Source organism: Oryzias melastigma, linkage group LG9 (genome assembly GCF_002922805.2).
Source record: "Oryzias melastigma strain HK-1 linkage group LG9, ASM292280v2, whole genome shotgun sequence".
Lineage (NCBI taxonomy): Eukaryota > Metazoa > Chordata > Actinopteri > Beloniformes > Adrianichthyidae > Oryzias > Oryzias melastigma.
The window spans coordinates 7,036,028-7,054,815 of NC_050520.1; the positions used below are offsets into that span (position 1 = coordinate 7,036,028).

Genomic DNA, 18,788 nt, shown 5'->3' on the forward strand with positions numbered 1-18,788 from the left:
ACCGCACGCTTAGAACCGACCTGCAGATGTTATCAATGGAAATGTCTCGGAGCTGCTCGTACATGGAGGGCTGGTCCTTCCTGCTGGACAGCACGCTGAGGGTGGACTGAGCGTGCTCGTTGGTGACATTTATCCGGATCTCTGAAGCCCCTACGAAAAGAGAAAAACATCGTCAATACATCTAAACTAAGGGTTTGGGGAATAGAAAAGTCAACACAAAGCTAAAACTGATTATTTCATTTAGAAGTATTGTATTACTAAAAAGTAAAAGTAAAACTCCATTCATGTAAAGAACTTCACCAACAGATGAAACCTTTTACCATAATATTGCTCAGTTTGCTGACATGTTAAAAATCTAAACATAAATGTCAAAACTTGAAAGCAAATGAACCAAAAGTATAAATCCATTATTTAGCATTTTTCCTAAAAGCTAAAGAGGCAAAATGGAGAAACAAAAGAGCTGTGTGAGGATCTGGAGCTGCAGGGTGCAGAACTCTGGTTTAAAGGTTACAGATATAATAAAATATAATACGATGCAAAAAAATAGCTAATTAAAAATAAATGGTTTCCGGAAAGAGAAGGAGATTATTTACCAAGAAAAATGACCTTGTGGGGGGTGAAATTGTGGAATAATAATGTGGAATGTATCAAAATAAGTAAAACTTTAACTTTAATTACCTGAAAATGTGTAAATTAGAAAATGAGAAGCCTATTGGGACAATCATGTTTTTTTCTTAATTCTTTTGTGATAAACTATTATATGTTCAACATGTAAAAATGTGCATAAAATATTGTCAAATTAAAGGTGGGAATTTATAATTTTTTTTCTTCTACATTCTTTTTCAAACCCTTAATCACTTTTTATTTATCCTTGTTTTTTAACTGTTATATTTTGTGGTTGCTAGTAAAAGTAAATTAAATCAAACATCAACAGAAACTGTGTAATATTTGATATCAAACATGAGCGTGGACAGCAAACATTTAACAGAACACGTTAGATCGATGGAGAACCAGTGGAACAGCACGGCCCTCCATGTGTGGCTGTAGGGAGGATCAATGATGGATGACAGCCCAATGTGACACGGACTCTTATTGATGCGCCGTTTGACATTGAATCATGACATATTTCACTTCTGTTCTGCTTCCAACTCCAATCTTTTTTTTAAACATATTACCAAGTGAATGCATGAATACAGAGGCCCTGAAACACAAGAAATCACTGGATACAAAAACATTTAAAGATCACAACAGTTAAAAAAGCAAAACTAATTATTAAAAAAAAAAAACATTAAATACAAAAAAATCTAAATAGAATTCCAAAAACGAAAGCATTGAAAAAAATAAATGAATTAACATTCCAGAAATCAAAATGAAATGTAAAAAAATGAACTGTGGTAAATTGTTGACTGATCACCAAATGACCAAACTTTTGCAGTGATTGTTGTCAGAGGTTTAAATTAATATCTTCTGTTGGAAGATATCTATATGTTGATATCTTCTGTATATGCCTAATGCTGCAACAGCCTAATTTCCCAGCCTGGGATGAATAAAGTATTTCTATTCTATATCGGCAAATAATTTTCTGTTAAAAAAGTTATTTCAATCAGTGACATCCCATAATTTCTACCTTTTCTGGTTTCTTAATTTGTTTCTATTTTTAACATTTCATTTTGATTTATGGAAATTGCTTCTGTTTTCCAAAATGTTTCATTTTAATTTTGTTTCTTTTTTTTTTAGGAATTTTGAGGGTTTTTTTTCGTTTTTAAATTACATTTTGGTATTTGGAATGTTGATTTGAATATAAAATGTAATACTATTTGTTTATTTTTTGTCTTGCTTTTTGTTGTTGTTTTGATCTTCAATGCTTCTGCATTTAGTGATTTTTTGTGTGTTTTTCCGCCTCATGACCAACAAGAATAATTGCACATTTTTATGCATTCACCTGCCAGGTTTATAAAAAATTCCAAGCATTTATGGGCACATACACAAGTTTAGCTTAAGTAAGAAGCCTGTACTAATAACTATATTAAACTTACAGACTCAATCAAACTCTGGTTTATTAGAAAACAAACTGATGGACAGTAATGGGTGAGAGGAGGATGCAACAATCCAACATGAACAATCTTCATCACCTTCTGTATGACTGTGGATGCAGGGAGCAGCTCCAAACACATCACTAGACACTTATTTAAAGTGTTTTTTAGTCTTATTTATCGTCATTTTATAGAATTGTGGTGACAAATCAGCTTCCCGTTTGTGGGATGAATAAAGTTTTATTCAATTCAAATGTTGATTTTAGAGAATCTGTGTATCGTACGTACCTGCACTGTACTGGCTGTGATACTTGTACAGTTTTGTTAGAGCAGGAGAAGGAACGACCAGGAAGTCTCTTAGCGAGGTGGTAGCAGAATGAGCGATCACTGGAAACCGTTCACACAGGCGGCCCAGGCCCTGGAACCAAAGACGGAAAACTTCCCATAAAAATCAAAACTTATCGTGACTTTCACTCGAGTTCTGCTCTTTTTAAGCTACGTGTCACACCTGTAAACAGCAGATGAGCAGGGGCATGTGGGCGATGATGACTTTACTGGATGCTTTGGACTGGAGCTTCTCTGTCAGTTTGGTGCAAAGATTTTCCGCTCCTGACAAAAATAGAACCAAAAAGAAATAAAAAGCGGTTCACTGAAGACACACATCATCGTTCTGCCTGGAACGCTTGCCACGATTGATTACCTTGCTCATCTTTGACGGCCCACACCATGAGGTCCACGCAGGCAGCATTGGCTTGGCAACGCAGCTTGAGGGGGCTCTGTTCACTGGGCAACCCCCCCGTGTCATAAAGCACCCTCTGCAGCTCCGTTTGGCTGCTGCTGAACTGCTCTAGTACGAAGTCGTGCACTTCCCGCACAAACGCCGGCTGCAGATCTGTGAAAAAAGCACGACGCAGCTGTGGAGCAAACCGTTTGCTTTAAACGCTCGATGAAAAGGGATGTGCTACCTTTCAGATTGTACAGAGTGTCGCGCAGCATTTTGAAGACACACACATACAGAGTGTCACTGAAGGTTTTGTAGCTGAGGCTGATCCCTGGATTTGACTAAACAACACAAAAAGAAAACATTATTTCCCTGCTTCCAACACATTTGCAGTGAAAGAAGCTTTTCCCTTACTTCCAGGACTTCTGTTATAGCAGCATCCAGAGTTTTCAGGGAGGAGTCGGAAACAAACGTCTTCACCTGAATACACAACAAAAACAGTTAAATCTGCAGCAGAAGGATGAGCCACAGCATCATCATGAGCTCAGCTACCATGTCGAGGAGATGCTGGAGAACTTCCACCGACACCTCCACCTCACTTTCACCTGCTCCCACAGGAAGAGGCGACACTGAGAAACTGGAGCTGACCGTGGAAAAATAGTGTTCAGGGTCCACTGCACTGCATTCTGGGAAATATGCACCTGCAAACAAACGAGATCAGCGGAAGAAACGACATGAAAGGGTTCATGTCTCACCAGGACCTCATTATGCATCACGAAGAAGTATAACTTTTTACTTGTTTGAGACAAAAGAAAAAAAATACTTTGTATGAAACAAGACACAACGGAGAAATCCAGATTTTTTTTGTATGGAAAAAAAGTTTTCAAAAATGTAAAAAAAACAAGAAATTTGTGCTTTTTTGTATAAGATAAAAGACAAAAATTCTGCTTTTTGGTCAAGACAACACAAAAACAGGAAATTCCTGATTTTTTGAAGGAAAAAAAGACACAAAAATCCTGTTTTTTTATGATGCAAAACACAAAATCCTCCTTTTTGTATTGGAAAAAACACAAAAATCCTGTTTTTTGTTGAAGACAAAACACAAAAACCGGAAAATCCTGCTTTTTAGTATAAAACAAGACACAATGACACTATAAAACAAAACACAAAAATCTTCTGTTTAATTTCTCCTTTTTGCATAGGACAAAAAAAATGTCTGGGTTTTTTTTGTATGAGACAAAAAAATCCACTTTTTGTTACATACAAAAACACAAAAATTGTGATTTATTAAATGAGGCAGGACACAGCAATCCTCCTATTTGTATGGGACAAAACAAAATATGCACACAGATCCAGATTGTTTGTATTGGACAAAAATAAAAATCTGTTTTTGTATGAGGCAAAACACAAAGATCCTGCTTTTTGCTTAAGACAAAACATAAAAACAGGAAAATTCTATTTTTTTTTCATGAAACAAGAAGACAAAACTCAAAAATCCTCAATTTAAAATTGTGTTTTTTGTATGGGATAAAAATAAATAAATAAATAAATAAAAATGTCTCCTTCTTTTGCAGAAAAACAAAACACAAGAACACAAAAATCTTGCTTTTTTTTCTCTAGACAAACTACAAAAACACAAAAACTCTTCCATTTGTTTGACAAAAAGCTCCAAAAAAACAAAAATACTGCTTTTCTGTATACAACCAGACACAAAAATCCTCATTGTTTTGTATTTATGAAAGACAAAACACAAAATCTTGCTTTTTGTGTAAAACAAAACCAATATTGTGCTTTTTGTTTGAGACAAATCACACAAGTCCTGTCAGATAAACAACAAAATCCTGTTTTTTGTATAAGAGAATACACAAAAATCTTGAATGTTTTAAACCAAAACTACAGTACTGAAAGACAAAGACTGAAGATAATGTGACATAATCAATATCATGACTGTGATTATTTATGCAGAAGGTCATGGTGGGTCACATCCTGTACTTTCTGCCAATCAGCTGCTTGTGGGACCAAATCCCAGGTTTGACTGTCCTTGTGCAAACGCCAAACCCATTATTGCCTTAAATAGTAAGAAAACCTAAAGTTGTTTTCCTTAAAACATCTTCAAAAATAACAAAATTAAACAATAAAGAACCAAACTGTTACCTAACATTGGTGTTTTCATTGATAAGTTCCCATAAATAGCAGAAAAAAAAAAGACTTTTACCTTCAAAATAAAGTGGACCTGGAGCAGTGGGAGAGCAGGGCGAGTGTCCCGCTGGATCTGTGGAGATCTATAGGAGCAGATTTGAACAAAATGTCTGATTTATCTGTTAGATAATCAAAGGAGATGACAGTTCTAAACTTTAATGAAGCACGTGTGTGGACCTGCGCAGAGGAATCCAGGTTGTTCCCCGTGCGTCTGCGCAGAGAGTCAGTTTGGCACACCACGTTGAGCAGCGAGGGGGGCAAAATAGAACGGAAGTCGTTGAAGGATCTGCGCCGCACGCCCTCCGTCTCCTCGGGGACGCACCGGGCCTGCGGTGAACTCCTGGGGAACAGCTTGGTCAGCAGGGCGTCATCTGTGCTGCTGTAGCGGCCAAAGGCCCGAGTCATGCCCAGCAGACTGGGAACTGTGTACCTGCATAAGTAAACTACACACAACAGCAGCTCGTCAGATGAAGATTTTCCAAGACGAAGAGTCTGTTGAATCGGTGTCAAACCTTTGTCATGTTTATTGGGTGTTTGGCACATTTCTTGAAATGCTTGCATCACCTCCATTATGGTGTTTAAGATCTATAAAAAGAAGTAAAAACATCACATATTTGGAAAAAAAGAACAAATAATGAAATCACTTTCTCCGTTTACCTCTTGTTGGGAGTCAACATCCCTCTGAGCAACATCTGCCAGAAGAGTTACGAGACAGAAACTGAAGTTTTCTGCAATCGGGAGAAATTCTGCAGAACAGAAAAAGCACAAAAATGTGAAGCTGAAAGTGCAGAAATAAAAGAACAGTAAATGCATCACTTTCACATCCAATCTGTGAACTATTTCTAGCAATAAGTGCAAACCTCGATTGTGACTTCACTGGTACTTGGTTAACTGCCTCATGCAAGTAGAGGCCCCAGTGAAACAATAACCCCGTATAAGAGGATTCCTCTTACCCTTTCCTTTCTTCCCACAGCTTTCTTCGATCCACTGGACCCGTGGCAGCCCTCTCAGCAGGCTCAGCAAGTAGCAAACAAGCATGTCTTTGTGCTGTCGGGGTAAAGCAAATCATGACCCACCGGAACAAATTGCACTTGGCAGCACTTTCCCCACCAAGCTCGGAGAAATCTAAATTAAGATGCAACATTAATTCTGACAGTCAGATGCAACTCCAAGGCGCTATGACACTTGTATTTAAATGGAAACGTGAAGCTCCCAGAAGCTTTCCCTCAGTGTGACGAGGTTAGAGGCTGACATGGTCGTCTGGATGTCTAATCCCCATCTTAATCTGATTATTGAGCTTGTCGTGATGATCCACAATGAAAGGTTGAGAGCAAAAATAAACCAGTAGCTATGACATAGTGCCACATTCATATATATTTTTTGTAATAAATTCCTATATTAAGAAAATAACTAAACTTGACGACGGGTTGCATAATCATTGAGATGTGTAACGCACCTGTAAGCCAGACTCCACCAGAAACACGCCGAGTGCGATGACAGCATCTATGCGGCGCACGTCTACGGTGAAAACACCACGGACCTCCACCGGACACATGCATTGTAGCTTCTGGACCTAAAAGACAACAGCTTACTTATAACTGAAGAGGAAACATGAACAAATTTAATAATAATAAAAATAAATAACCAAACAATGAAAACAACATTTAAAAAAATTCTATCCAACAGAGTCTGAGAACTTAAATTAGGACTTCCTGTCCCAATCATAGCCATCAGTTACAGATCAAAGTGAAGAGTTGTTGTTTTTCTTTACCTGCGGGGATTTTATAAGATCAGTAAAGTCAGTTTTTTGTTCTTTTTGTACATTTTCAATACTTGGATTTATGGCAAAAAATCCACAACAACAAATATGTGTCAACATAGAATAGAATAGAATAGTCGACTTAATTGATTAATCAATTTATATCCCTACAATACATACAGATCAATCTGTCTGTGGGAAGTTTTTAATTAAATTAACCTGTACCATTATAAAATAGTTTCAAAATGAAATAAGTCATTTATATCAATCTTGGAAAATATCATTTAGATTGGGGTACGGTAGGTTTATTTTACTACAACATAAAAAGCTTAAGTGTTATCACAGCAAACAATGACAGGAAAAACTGATCAATCCTCATTACAGTCAAATGTGTGGAAACACTTTGAATTTCACAAAGTCATGTGACCACACAGTGTGGTATAGTGTTCTAATAAAGCTCCATTTGTGTTATTTTGATGTGGAAAAACAACAGTGGACTCAACTTAATGAAATTAAAATGTGAATGAATTTGACTTTCATTCTTGTTTGCTTTATTTCACTTGATTATCTTACAAGAAATACAAAGAATCTGGAAAACTTCACCTACACTGTTCAGTATCCAGGTATTTATCTCTGAGTCAGTTTGGATAAAGATGTATTGGATCAATTTTAGTTCAATGACTCTGATCATTCAAAATGAATCAATATCGACAATAAATCCTATCAGCAACCACAATTTATGATACGAATTGTTGTTCAAATGAATAGTTACAACCCTAAATAGAATAAAACTTTATTAATCTCACAGGAGAAAATCGCCCAGTATTGAAATTGGTTTAAGTACAACTCAAGCGAGGTCAGACAGATGACAGGAATGCACACACGCAGGTCAAAGTTGACTGTTGAGCCGCCGCAAAAGGACGCTACAGGAGGAGGTTAAGGTGCTGATAACAACAACACAAAAGTTGCATCTCAACAACGTATAGATACAAAAAAAAGCAACACAATTTTACCACAGAAGAACACAGTAAATAAGGTGCAACTGGTGAGTTGGTTGATTATTAAACGTGACGTTCTTGAGAGAAAAATAAAGCATTTTAGAAACACTAACTGATAAAAATACACAATCAGGAGTACAAAACAGATTGTCTAAATCTCACTGAGATTAAAAATGTCTGATAATTATGTCAATTTCAGATTTAGACAAATAAAAAAACATTTCAGATTTCTTTTGGCAGACTAAACAGGATGACCAAAATGTTTCCTGGATGTCTGAGAGTCATTAAAGTGAAAGTGTAACAGCTAGATGTGGTAATAAAACAGCCTCTATCAGCTTCATTCAACTTATTTTTCTCTTTTAACAAGAAACAGCAAAAATACTAAACCAATTCAATGTCAATGGACACATTAAAAAATCGATTTGATTGATTATTGGTTCTTTTTTGCCAAATTTCCATTCAAAAAGCAACTTTTAAGAACACTTTCGACATACCCAGACTTAAAGTGATAAAAATGGCTAATGTTTCTATTATAAATAATTACACAAGTGCATTTTTAGTAATTGTAATAGTAAATTGGTTTAAGGTGGAATCAATCAATGATTTTGATGTATTTTTTAATTGAATATCGATCAAAAATGATCAATGTTTCAGACGGTTTTCTCTCCATTCTCTAGAGTCAACAGGTTGTCCTTTAGACCTGACAACACAATCAACTTTTTCCAGTCATTAAACCTGTTTGACTGCAGTGCTGTGAGAGCCCCGCTCCGCCTGCCGCGGTACCAGGCGCCTCACCGGGACCCACTTCCCCCGGTTCCCCCGCGTCTCCACTCACACAAACCCCGCAGCCTCGCCGCCGCACATTCGATTCCCACCAGATCCGTCAGAAAACAATCAGCCTGCCTGTCATATTTGTGACCAAAACAAGACCCGCCTGTGCGGAAGCGAATCAACACCCTGACCAACACTGACGCGACCAACTTGGCCAAATCGAGCTAATTAGTTGAAGAAAGATCGCCCGGGTTGCTTCATCTGTACCTTTTCAAGCGGTGCTGGACGCTGGGCGGCGAGGGATCGAGCCAGAGACAGAACTGTGTTGAAATAAAACCCTCTCGTTCCACCTCCTATCACAGACATGTTCGCCCCTACATGAAGGCAGCGCAATGAACACAATCAGGATTCGAGGCGAAGGGGGGGCGTTGCAACTGGGAGCTGGGAGAGCCGCAGTACGGCAGCCGGGCGAAGACATTCTACCCAAAAGATTACATATAATTTCTTTTTGTGAATCTGAATCTATTTCATTTATTAATTAATTTAAATAAAATGTGAATAATTTAGTAGTTTTGTACCAGTATGTATCTATTCAAGTAGTTATAAATAAAACAATGTTTTTAATTTGCGTATTTGTTGAGCACGAGCCACCATTGGAAGAATACGGCGTGACGTCACCTGACGTAACAGGAAGTGGACTCGCGTTCTGTCAGGTGATATAACTCCAAATCATCGAAGGTTTGTCGAGTTGATTTTCTCTACATTTTTGCAGCGTCGTTATAATTATAGTTTGTCATGACCATCAAAATAGTTTTGTTGCTTTTTTTTTTACTATAGTTATTTTCTAACATATTTTGTTGATTGACTCTTTTGTGATCTTTCTAGAAAAGCTAGCTCTCGAATAGCAAGACAGACAACACCCTCGATTTTTATTTCAAATCATTAATGTCGTTCTTGTTTGTGTTTTTCAGCCGTTAAGTAACTATGAATATTGTAATAATCTCATTGATAAATACCATGCGTATGTTTATTTACTTAAAACTGGTAACAATGAGGAACAGAAAGCCATTGTATTCCTCGAAAAGTTTGTTATGCAATATTCAGGATTGACCGAGTCACCAGCTAGTTATAGGTTGATCTTTTTTTTAAACCATCTGAAATGTAAAAAATACATTTTTGTTTTATGACCCCCCCCCCCCCATTATTATTTTTTTTTATCTAAAAGCTTATTTTATGTATTTAATTTGTATCATTGAAAAAAGAAAGTTTGCTGCTTGGCAATACTTAATGAAGGTTGCCTTTTTTTGTTGTTGTTTTTATCGTATTTGTTTACATTTGTTTTGGCAAAATAATGTTTAAAATGGTCACCTGGACTGAATATTTTAAATTTAAAACGTTTTGCCTTTTAGTCAAGAGGTCTTTTACCTAAAACAAAAAGTCAGAGTGACCGATTTCATGCGTTTCTGCTATGGAACAACATCCTGAATGAATGAGTCTTCATTAGTCTTGTTAAATATATTTGTGTAAAAATAAATAAAATTACTTGGATAAAATTCAAGTAAAAGTAAACATTAGTTATTCAGGTTAACTTGGTACAGAGTAAAATAATTCTGCTCGAGTACTCAGCACAAGTTTGAACACGTTTGATTATTACTTTAACCTTTATTATATTAATTTATTTATATATATATATATATATATATATATGAAGAATTTGTGATTTTTAGAGTATGGATTGGCCCATTAATAGGCTTTGGCCTGTTGGCAAAAATAAATAAAGGAACTATTCATGGAAATTTGGAAAACAGGATAAACTGGAAAGCAAATTCTTCGGTTTCCTGATTCTGAAATAAAATGTAAACCTAATTGAATTAAATGACATCTTTTTGGCAACAATGGGATTTCATGATAGATTTTTATTACAAGTTAAAATATAATAGATATTAATCACAAAAAGACTTGCTTTGGACTGACAAGTGTTTCATCGGCAATATTGTCAAAAATCATAAATTGTACTTGCTATATTTATTGATTATATCATTTATCCTTCTTAAAATATAGAAAATTAAGTCTCTACTTGGTTAATAAAAAATGTGAAATTATGAGTGTTAATTTGAGATGAAATAAATCACTTTTAATGTACTTAACACTTATCATGTCCGTAAGATTTCAAAAAGTAGTTTTTACTTTGGCTAAAAAGTCAAAATGAAGCTGAATAACCTTCATAATGGTGGATTACATTTTTTTTTCTTTTCAATTCTCTACCAGTATTGACATTGTACCAAATAATCATGCCTCCCTAGAATAATTCGTGCAAACTCTACAAACAAAACAAATATGAATTTCACTGCAGCTGAATAAGAGTAGCCGTTTTTCATCATAAATCTACTCATTAAATTGATCCATAACCATAATCTTTTACAGACCGGTAAATGTAACTCGTTACCACTCACCTCCTATTTTTGATGACAGGATATGAGAGGGGGGGCTGAGATTAATTTGGTCTCTGTTTCATTTTCTGAACTGACTTTTCTTCACAGATGGCCTACCCTAAATCCCACAATCCATTTGCAGATGATGACGATGAGGAAGATTTTAAGCCTAAAAGCAGGGGTTTTGATGATGACCCCGATGATGGGTTGACTGAAGCACAGAGTCGGCAGAGGTACCTGCAGCAGGAAGTGATGCGCACAGCTCAGTCTGCTGTGGACAGCAGTCACCGCTCGCTGGGCCTGATCTATGAATCAGAGAAGATGGGTGTGGAGACTGCAGAAGTGTGTAAATCGGATCACATGTTATCAGATGGAGTCAAATGAAGATATTAATTCTGAGAGTGTTCTGTTTTCCTTCATAGGAGCTGGTCCGTCAGGGTGAGGCTCTGAGGAGGACTGACAAGATGCTGGACAACATGGATCAGGACCTCAAGACCAGCCAAACGCATATTAACAGTATCAAAAGTGTATGGGGAGGAATTGTCAATTATTTTAAGAGCAAACCAGAGACGAAGCCGCCAAATGAGGAGCCAAAGGCCTACCAGGCCAATGAAAGGTACACTGGTGGCTGTCGTCATTTATCATTAACTTGATATTACTCTGGCATTTTGCTAAATAGTCTTACTTTACATATTTAACATTGATTTAAGCTTCGTGTGAAAATATTATTGTTTTAATAGACTTGCATTGAATTTTTCTGTTAAACCCAAAGCACAGAGAAAAGTTTGACCTGGGTGTGTGAAATGTGTTCTCCACATTTGACTCATCCCCTGGGGAAGCCGTTCTCCAGAACCTTTTGGTGGTTTAACCCCCCAAATTGAATTCTGAGGGTCAAACAAAATGGCAAGGGTCCCATTTTTACAGTATTTTTTACAGCCTGATTTTGGATTTGAACCCACAACCTTCCAGTCTCCAGGTGGACACTCTTCCACTTGGTACAATTACTGTCAAATGTTCCTTTCTTAATGTGTTTAGCGATTATTTACAGGAATGTAACTAAAAACCTCCAAAATAAGAGAGTGTGAGTCCTAAATCATTGGGAAAAAAGTGGTAGATAACTTTAAAAAAATCATTTTTTAAATGTCTATATATTTAAAAAAAAAGTTTGTTTTGTGAAGTTTGATATCTCGGCTATAGAAGAAATGTTCAAACTAAATTAAATCAATTTTTAGTTAAATTTCTTCATCCAATTTTCTTTGTGCAAGTTTAAAATGAAAAAAAATGTAATCAGAAAGGTATTGCTCTTTCAAGGATGTCCTATTCAAGCTGACAGATTCCCCTGAGAACTGCTCAGTGAAACTACAGATGTAACTCTGAGTGGGAGTTAAGAGCCTTGCTGAAGGGCATCTCATTTAGTGCACAGAAGTGCACCACACACTGCTGGATGCCTGTGCTACCTGGATTAAATTCAATTTAACCAAATCTACAATCTTCCTAAAATCACACAAAGTTCTCTACTGTTCCCATTGACTTCAATTCCCTTTAAATAAAAAAGGTAATTCTTAAAAAAAAACAAAACATATCTGCTTTTGGAAATCCACCATATTTCTTTAATACACCACAGTGCAAAAAAAAACGTTTTTTTTTTCTAAATTTTACTCTGTACTTCTGTTTGTCCTTTATGGACAGAAAATAGATTGATTGGATTTGTATGTGCGTAATTCTTGATTTGTAACTCATACAGTACATTTTGTGTGTACCTGTGTGCACTTGGAATTATGTATTCACATGTACAAAAATTACAATATACAGTCTCACAACAATAAACTACAGCAGCGAAAACGAACTACTCGCACAAATCTTTAAAACGTACCCTCGAATCACCTGATACGCACACACAAAATCGCAATTACGCACAAATCAGAAGTGAGACTCTTTTCCTGTCTCCAAGTTTCGTGTGTAAATTGTGTTTAAATGCTGCTAGAATGCAGAAAGTCTCAATTCTGATTTGTGTGTAAATGCGATTTTGTGTGTGCGTATCAGGTGATTAGAGTGTACTTTTTAAAGAGTTTTTAGTCAGTTTTTGTTGCTGTAATTTAACGCTGTGCGTGTGTAAATTTTATTTTTTTGCATTATACAATTTTTGTACATGTGAATATACAATTTAAAGTTCACACAATTACACACAAATTGTATTGAGTTACAAATCAAGAATAAGCACACACAGATCCAAAGTTACGCACAAACAGGTTACAAATCAGGAATACGCACACACATCCAGTGAGTCTATTTTCTCTCCATAGTTCTTAAAGAAACTATGGAGCACTCCTTAAGAGAGCACTCCTACACACATCTTTAAATATCAGCACAGACGTACACGTACGGAGCTCAACAGTAACCTTTTCCAAACATGGTCAGACCAACAACAGCATCTCAGAAGGGTTTACAAAGCAGTCATTCTCTGGATGCATGTAGAATATGATGGTAAATAACAATAAAGTCACAAAACCTTCTACTAGTATCCAAAAATCCAAACTCTTGATGAATGTGAGCCAAAACTAGGTTAGACAAAATGTCTCCAGCTCGGAGATGATTTTATGTCCTACTCTCTATTTGAGTAGTTTTTGTTGTATTGGTTGACAATTATTCTGTGTTTTTTCAGGTTACAGAGCGCTCTATCCAACAGCAGAGAATATGAAGACAAGTATCAGGCCAGCCACCCCAGCCTGAGAAAACTGGATACATCTGGTAAGAACGAACAAAGTGACATCAATGTTAAAAGTTTCACAGAACATCTTCATCATTATGATCTGTGCTTCCAGGTTTTGGAGCTACTGCCTCAGTAGAAAGGAGTTCATCCAGACAGAACGGATACCCTCAGAACCAACACCTCAGAGAGGCTCACCAAACTCTGGACAATAACTTGGGTAAGAAACATCTCAGGTCACCTTTTATTTAATGCAAGTTAAGATGAAACGTATAGACCCCAAACTCCATTTTTATTTGAAGTTTAGGAGAAGAAAGTAAAAGTAAAAATAGATTATTCACGTGAACCAAAGAGAACAATTCATATAACAGCACGGCCCCCAAACAAGCAACTGTTACTGCCTGATTTTTTAGGATAAATAATATGTTAAAGATTTTCTGTGGACATTCCAGAGATCGTTCTATTATCCAAACTTCAATAAACTGAAGTCACACTGCAAAGAATAGAAGGCTAAATTTATCTCAAAAATTACATATTTGTCACAAAGTCATAAAGCAAATATAAATATGTGATTGATTTTAAAGTTCTTCTCCAACTATGTTTTTTTAATTGTAAAATTGTTCCCAGTGGTCGTTTAATTATGGTCATGCGAATAATTAATTGTGACTTGTAATTAATTAATCTAATTAATATATTTTAATCACAATAAATACTGTGAAAAGCCTAATTTTTAGTTCTTTTTCTTTAAATTTGGGACATTGTGATGCAGCAAAAGATCAGAATGCAACTAAAAAAGTTCACAGTTTATCACAACAGTTGAAAAGACATGATGGATTCTATAGAATCCAGAGAAGAGAATCTAAGAAAGAGGAAATGAAACACGAGAACGTGAAAGTGGAGGAATTGTTTATTTGAGACAAACGTTTGCTTTAACATGCAGGAAGAAGTGAGCTTTCCCTCTGAAATGATGCTTTATTTTCTTGTGATGATCGAGAGCAGAGCACAGTCTGGAGGTGTTACCATGACAACGTGATGCACCGGATTTTAAATGGTCAACTTTTTGTGAAAAACTATTTAAAACTTAAAATTATATAACAGGACTGAAGTTCTAATGTTTAATTTACTACTTATTTTTTTGTAAATGTGCATGGTATGAGTGGGATAATGCTCTTTCAGGTGTGCATTATCAGACATGAACGAACTTCACGGAAGCAAGAGATTAAGGCAATTTTTTTTTAAAATTATGTGCTAAAATGTCTGTAATTAATTATCGTGATAATTTGACAGCCCTAATTATGATTATGCCTTTTTTTAGCCAAATTCGAGAAGCGCGTGTTGTTTTTTTTATGATAAGGTTTCTGCAGAGTGGCAGGAGTCGATTAGAAATTTGTGGGGGGAACCTTTAGCACGGTAAACCTCCGCTGATATCCCATCATGCCTTTGTTTGCACTCTCTCCCGCTAGCTTACAGCTACTCGCAACCCCAAGCTAACATTAGTGAAGCAACAAAAATGACGAGCAAAATGGAAGACAGCTTTTTTTTTAAATATCATTATAAATGTGACTTCTTGAACTTCTGTCTGTTGTGATTGATTTAGATGAAATGTGTGGAGGCTTGGCAAGACTGAAAAACCTCGGACTTGGACTCCAATCGGAAATTGACAGCCAGGACGACTCCATTGGTTCACTTCTAAACAAAGTGGACAAGATGGACGTGAAGATCAGTAGCACAAACCAACAGATTAAAAAGCTGTAGGACTCACTCTCAGACTTTTCCAACATGTAACGAGGTTCCACTTCTGACCCTTCTCCTCAGTTGAATTTACTATTTTTTTTCTTTTTTTTGATTTTGGGAAATCTTTTTTCACTTATTTTTTTTTTTTTATTGCACACTTGATTTTCTTAATCACAAAGTGTAATCGACATGTTTGTCATTCTAGACAAAATGTGAAATATTTTACAGACAAAAAGGAGAAAACTGTTGAAAAAGAGCTGTTGATTTTGTGTTTTTAAAGTTGTTCCTGATGTGAGGAGGGATCTAGAAGACAACAAAGCAGCAAATCAAGCTTAAGTCACCTTCGCCTTATATGTCATTTCTTCTGTTTGGCTCCACAGTAACATTTCATTTGTGAAATCTGTTCCTTAAAATGCTTTTTTCTATGATTTCTTATAACACATTTGTTGAAACTATGTGCTGAGCTGCCTCCAGTCTGACACATTGTGTTTTTTCTAGTCAGTTAGTGCTGCAGCTTATGATTGTACAGCACAAAAAAATCACAAATATTTTAGTTTTGATTGTAAACATAATAGATGAAGGAATACCTACAATATTGATCTATTTCCCTGATTTTTTTTTTTTTTTGCTTTTTTCCAAGACGATAAATCACAGTAATGTACCAAATTGGCCAAAATTCATATGTATATTCATCACATGTTCTCAATAAAAGCTTTATTAAGGGACTAACAGGTGTTCTGGTAATACTTTTTTTTTATTTAATTTAAAAAAAAGCTTGTTTTGGTGGAGCAGTAGAGTGAAGCTACCAGTAGGTGGTGCTGTGGTTCAAGACTGAAATTTTCATGAATGACTGCGATAAAAAATCCTGTTATTTAATTAAATTAAATTACAATTACTACTCAATAATACGAGGATAAAATGCTAAATTAGAGTAAAACTGTCAAAACAAAATATATATTTGTTTTTTTTAATTGTGTATAATTTAAATATCAAGGGCCTTATTTGAAACCAACATATGTGCTCCTTTTTGTCTTTAGTCTAATGAGCATCCGATGATGTGTGAGTGTTTAGTGCGATGAGCACCATCTGCTGTGTGGCGCTCATGTCATCACGCCGAGATGTCCATTCATTATCATTCCTCGGCGTGGAACCAGCTGCTCATGCAGGCGCAACAAGCAGTCTTTAGGATGACTTGGTAATTACAGTTCATGCTTCTTTGAAGGACACATGAGTTGGGGGCGCGACAGAGAGGAAGATGGGGGTACCCGCTACCTGGGGCCCCTGGAGGCCCCCGGCGTGTCTAGACGAGTACGCTTTTTGTGATGCCTAATGGTTTTTCTGCTGCACGTGTGATGGATAAGCATAGTTGCTTGTCATTTAAACAAAGAAGAGAATTTTAGGAAGAAAATTAGTTTAAAAAACTTTTTTTTTTTGTGGGACCATTTGTTTTTTAATTTTTAAAATGAATTATGTGCTTTTGAGTGGCCCAAATTAGCCTCTTTTTAGTCATTTTTCATTTATTTGCAGTTTTCTGTGATTTTTAAAAATATTTATTTGCTCTTTACTCATATTTTACACTTGTTGGATTTTAATTTACAATTTTTTAAAGCAAGAATGATACAAAAACAAGACAAACTGCAGAAATGTATATGTAAGATAAATCAAATATGGGAACATTTTTCATAAAATGGATTGGAAAATATGCACATAGACCAGTATAAAATGCAATGATTTGCTATTTTGCATATAGAACATGACATAGTGAAACAATAAATATAAAGATTGCCAAAAGGAGTTCAATAGATTGCTTGAAAGGGAGTCAGTGGAAGTGAACTTATATAATCCCACCCCTCCTTTGCTTCACTTAACTTTTAATTTAGGTTACTCTTAATTGATTTTTGTGATGTTTTATCTCAACATAAAACGATTTCCAGCATTTTTTTTCTGAGTTTATGGGATAAAATACAGGCTTGTGTCAGGAAGAGTATCTGGCATCAAACTTGGAGGCTAATTTGTCAACGATAGATGTCAAAACCTGATTGACATTTGTGTTCTCCTCTGATCAATGAATGTAACTTAATGATTTAATCACTGCCTCCTGTTTGGTAATCTTACCTCCACAGGTAGGACTTAAGGTAGATCATTTTAATTATTGATCAGTTCAGCTTCCGTTCAAACGATCTGAAGAAGAGACCTTGAGGTTAAGGTCCCGCCACACATCACCAACAAACGGAAGTCACCTCTGGATTCTTTCCCTCCACACCACACACCAGGGCCTGGAGGGCTTTGAACAGCTGTCTTGGCAAAAGCAAACAGTGGCCATGCTGTGACAAAAGCCCCCCTCCCAGTGCTGGAATGCCCCCCTTTTCAGCAACTGTAATCCCAGAACACACTGCTGTCGTTGCCCATCAGCCACTGGGGCAAGAGACGAGCCTTCCTGCTCTTTAGAAAGCGGGTCAGCAGCAGAGGCAGCGCAGAGGAGATGCACCGTCAGGCTGACAGCACACTCTGTTGCCACTGTTGAAGGGAGAGAAAATAAAGAGTTGTGCTGACGAAGGGGAGTTGGGCGGAGAGGATGGAAGGAGGACAGCAGAGGAGGTTAATGAAAGTAGAATCAGCAGATTTCTCAGAAAACTTTTTGTTAAAACTATTTTTGTTTACGCCTCGGATGTTCCATCTGTTATAAATGAACTAAATCAAAGGCATATTGATTACTGATCGGATTAAATTGATCAATTTAGATGACAAAAAAGCAAAAGAAGTCTCTGGATTTGCCTCTGATCATCAGGGAACATGCAGCTTGGGAAGTATGATAAACATTGTCAGCATCGAGAACCTCATTTTGCAGGTCATACGTCAATGCAAACTTGGGTCAATCTATTCTTTATTAATTATTTTTCTTATATATATGAAAAAAATATTTAAATGGAAAACAAGTAAAAAGCTAAACTACATGTTTGCTTCTAAATAAATAACTAAGGAGCATTTTAAATCTAAGCAAATATCACCAAATAGTATTTGACGATATTTTTAAGTATTGCGATATTTCACCGCATCATATCAATTAAATTAAATATCACAATACTTCATTTGACGATATTTGTATCGATTAAAAGGAGATACAAATACAAAAGCCAAGGAGATATTTAATTATTTTAGCCGTTTTTGTTTTCCAATTAAACCCTCGATCGATAGTTGCCTCCACAGCACACCGAATTTCTTTGAGCAGCTCCACGCTCACTAAAACAAGAACAAGAGCTACTTGTGTTAGAACTTGTGTAGTGAACTCATGACACGGTTTTTGTTGTTAGCAAAATGAGATAAATTCAACGTAGGTCCAAATAAAATGCGGATTTTAGTTCTTTGTGGCTCATGTAAAAATGAGTGTTGAAAAAATAATTTTTAAATCACCAAAAGGAATGATATTGATTGGT

At 36.1% G+C, this 18,788-nt stretch overlaps 2 protein-coding genes across 3 annotated transcripts in view; one reads left to right on the forward strand and one right to left on the reverse strand.

Annotated features, from left to right (window-relative positions):
- The window catches only part of pi4kab (phosphatidylinositol 4-kinase, catalytic, alpha b), a 35,411-nt gene extending 26,465 nt beyond the window's left edge, over nt 1-8,946 (reverse strand). For both annotated transcript variants that reach the window (XM_024275123.2, XM_024275122.2), the window contains exons 1-14: nt 8,749-8,946; nt 6,410-6,526; nt 5,907-6,000; nt 5,611-5,699; nt 5,466-5,538; nt 5,131-5,396; nt 4,970-5,036; nt 3,307-3,455; nt 3,169-3,234; nt 2,999-3,095; nt 2,734-2,925; nt 2,542-2,642; nt 2,322-2,451; nt 21-150 (exon numbers count right to left, since the gene is read on the reverse strand). In XM_024275123.2, the coding sequence (XP_024130891.1) occupies nt 21-150; nt 2,322-2,451; nt 2,542-2,642; nt 2,734-2,925; nt 2,999-3,095; nt 3,169-3,234; nt 3,307-3,455; nt 4,970-5,036; nt 5,131-5,396; nt 5,466-5,538; nt 5,611-5,699; nt 5,907-6,000; nt 6,410-6,526; nt 8,749-8,847 (1,670 nt within the window). In that variant the 5' untranslated portion in view covers nt 8,848-8,946. The remainder of the gene's footprint in view (nt 1-20; nt 151-2,321; nt 2,452-2,541; nt 2,643-2,733; nt 2,926-2,998; nt 3,096-3,168; nt 3,235-3,306; nt 3,456-4,969; nt 5,037-5,130; nt 5,397-5,465; nt 5,539-5,610; nt 5,700-5,906; nt 6,001-6,409; nt 6,527-8,748) is intronic.
- Nucleotides 8,947-9,085: 139 nt separating this feature from the next.
- Nucleotides 9,086-16,083, forward strand: snap29 (synaptosome associated protein 29). Its single transcript, XM_024276285.2, has 6 exons — nt 9,086-9,219; nt 11,022-11,255; nt 11,336-11,529; nt 13,576-13,661; nt 13,736-13,840; nt 15,218-16,083. The coding sequence occupies exons 2-6, from the start codon at nt 11,022-11,024 to the stop codon at nt 15,373-15,375; spliced, it is 777 nt and encodes a 258-aa protein (XP_024132053.1). The 5' UTR covers nt 9,086-9,219; the 3' UTR covers nt 15,376-16,083.
- The last annotated feature ends 2,705 nt before the right edge of the window (nt 16,084-18,788 follow it).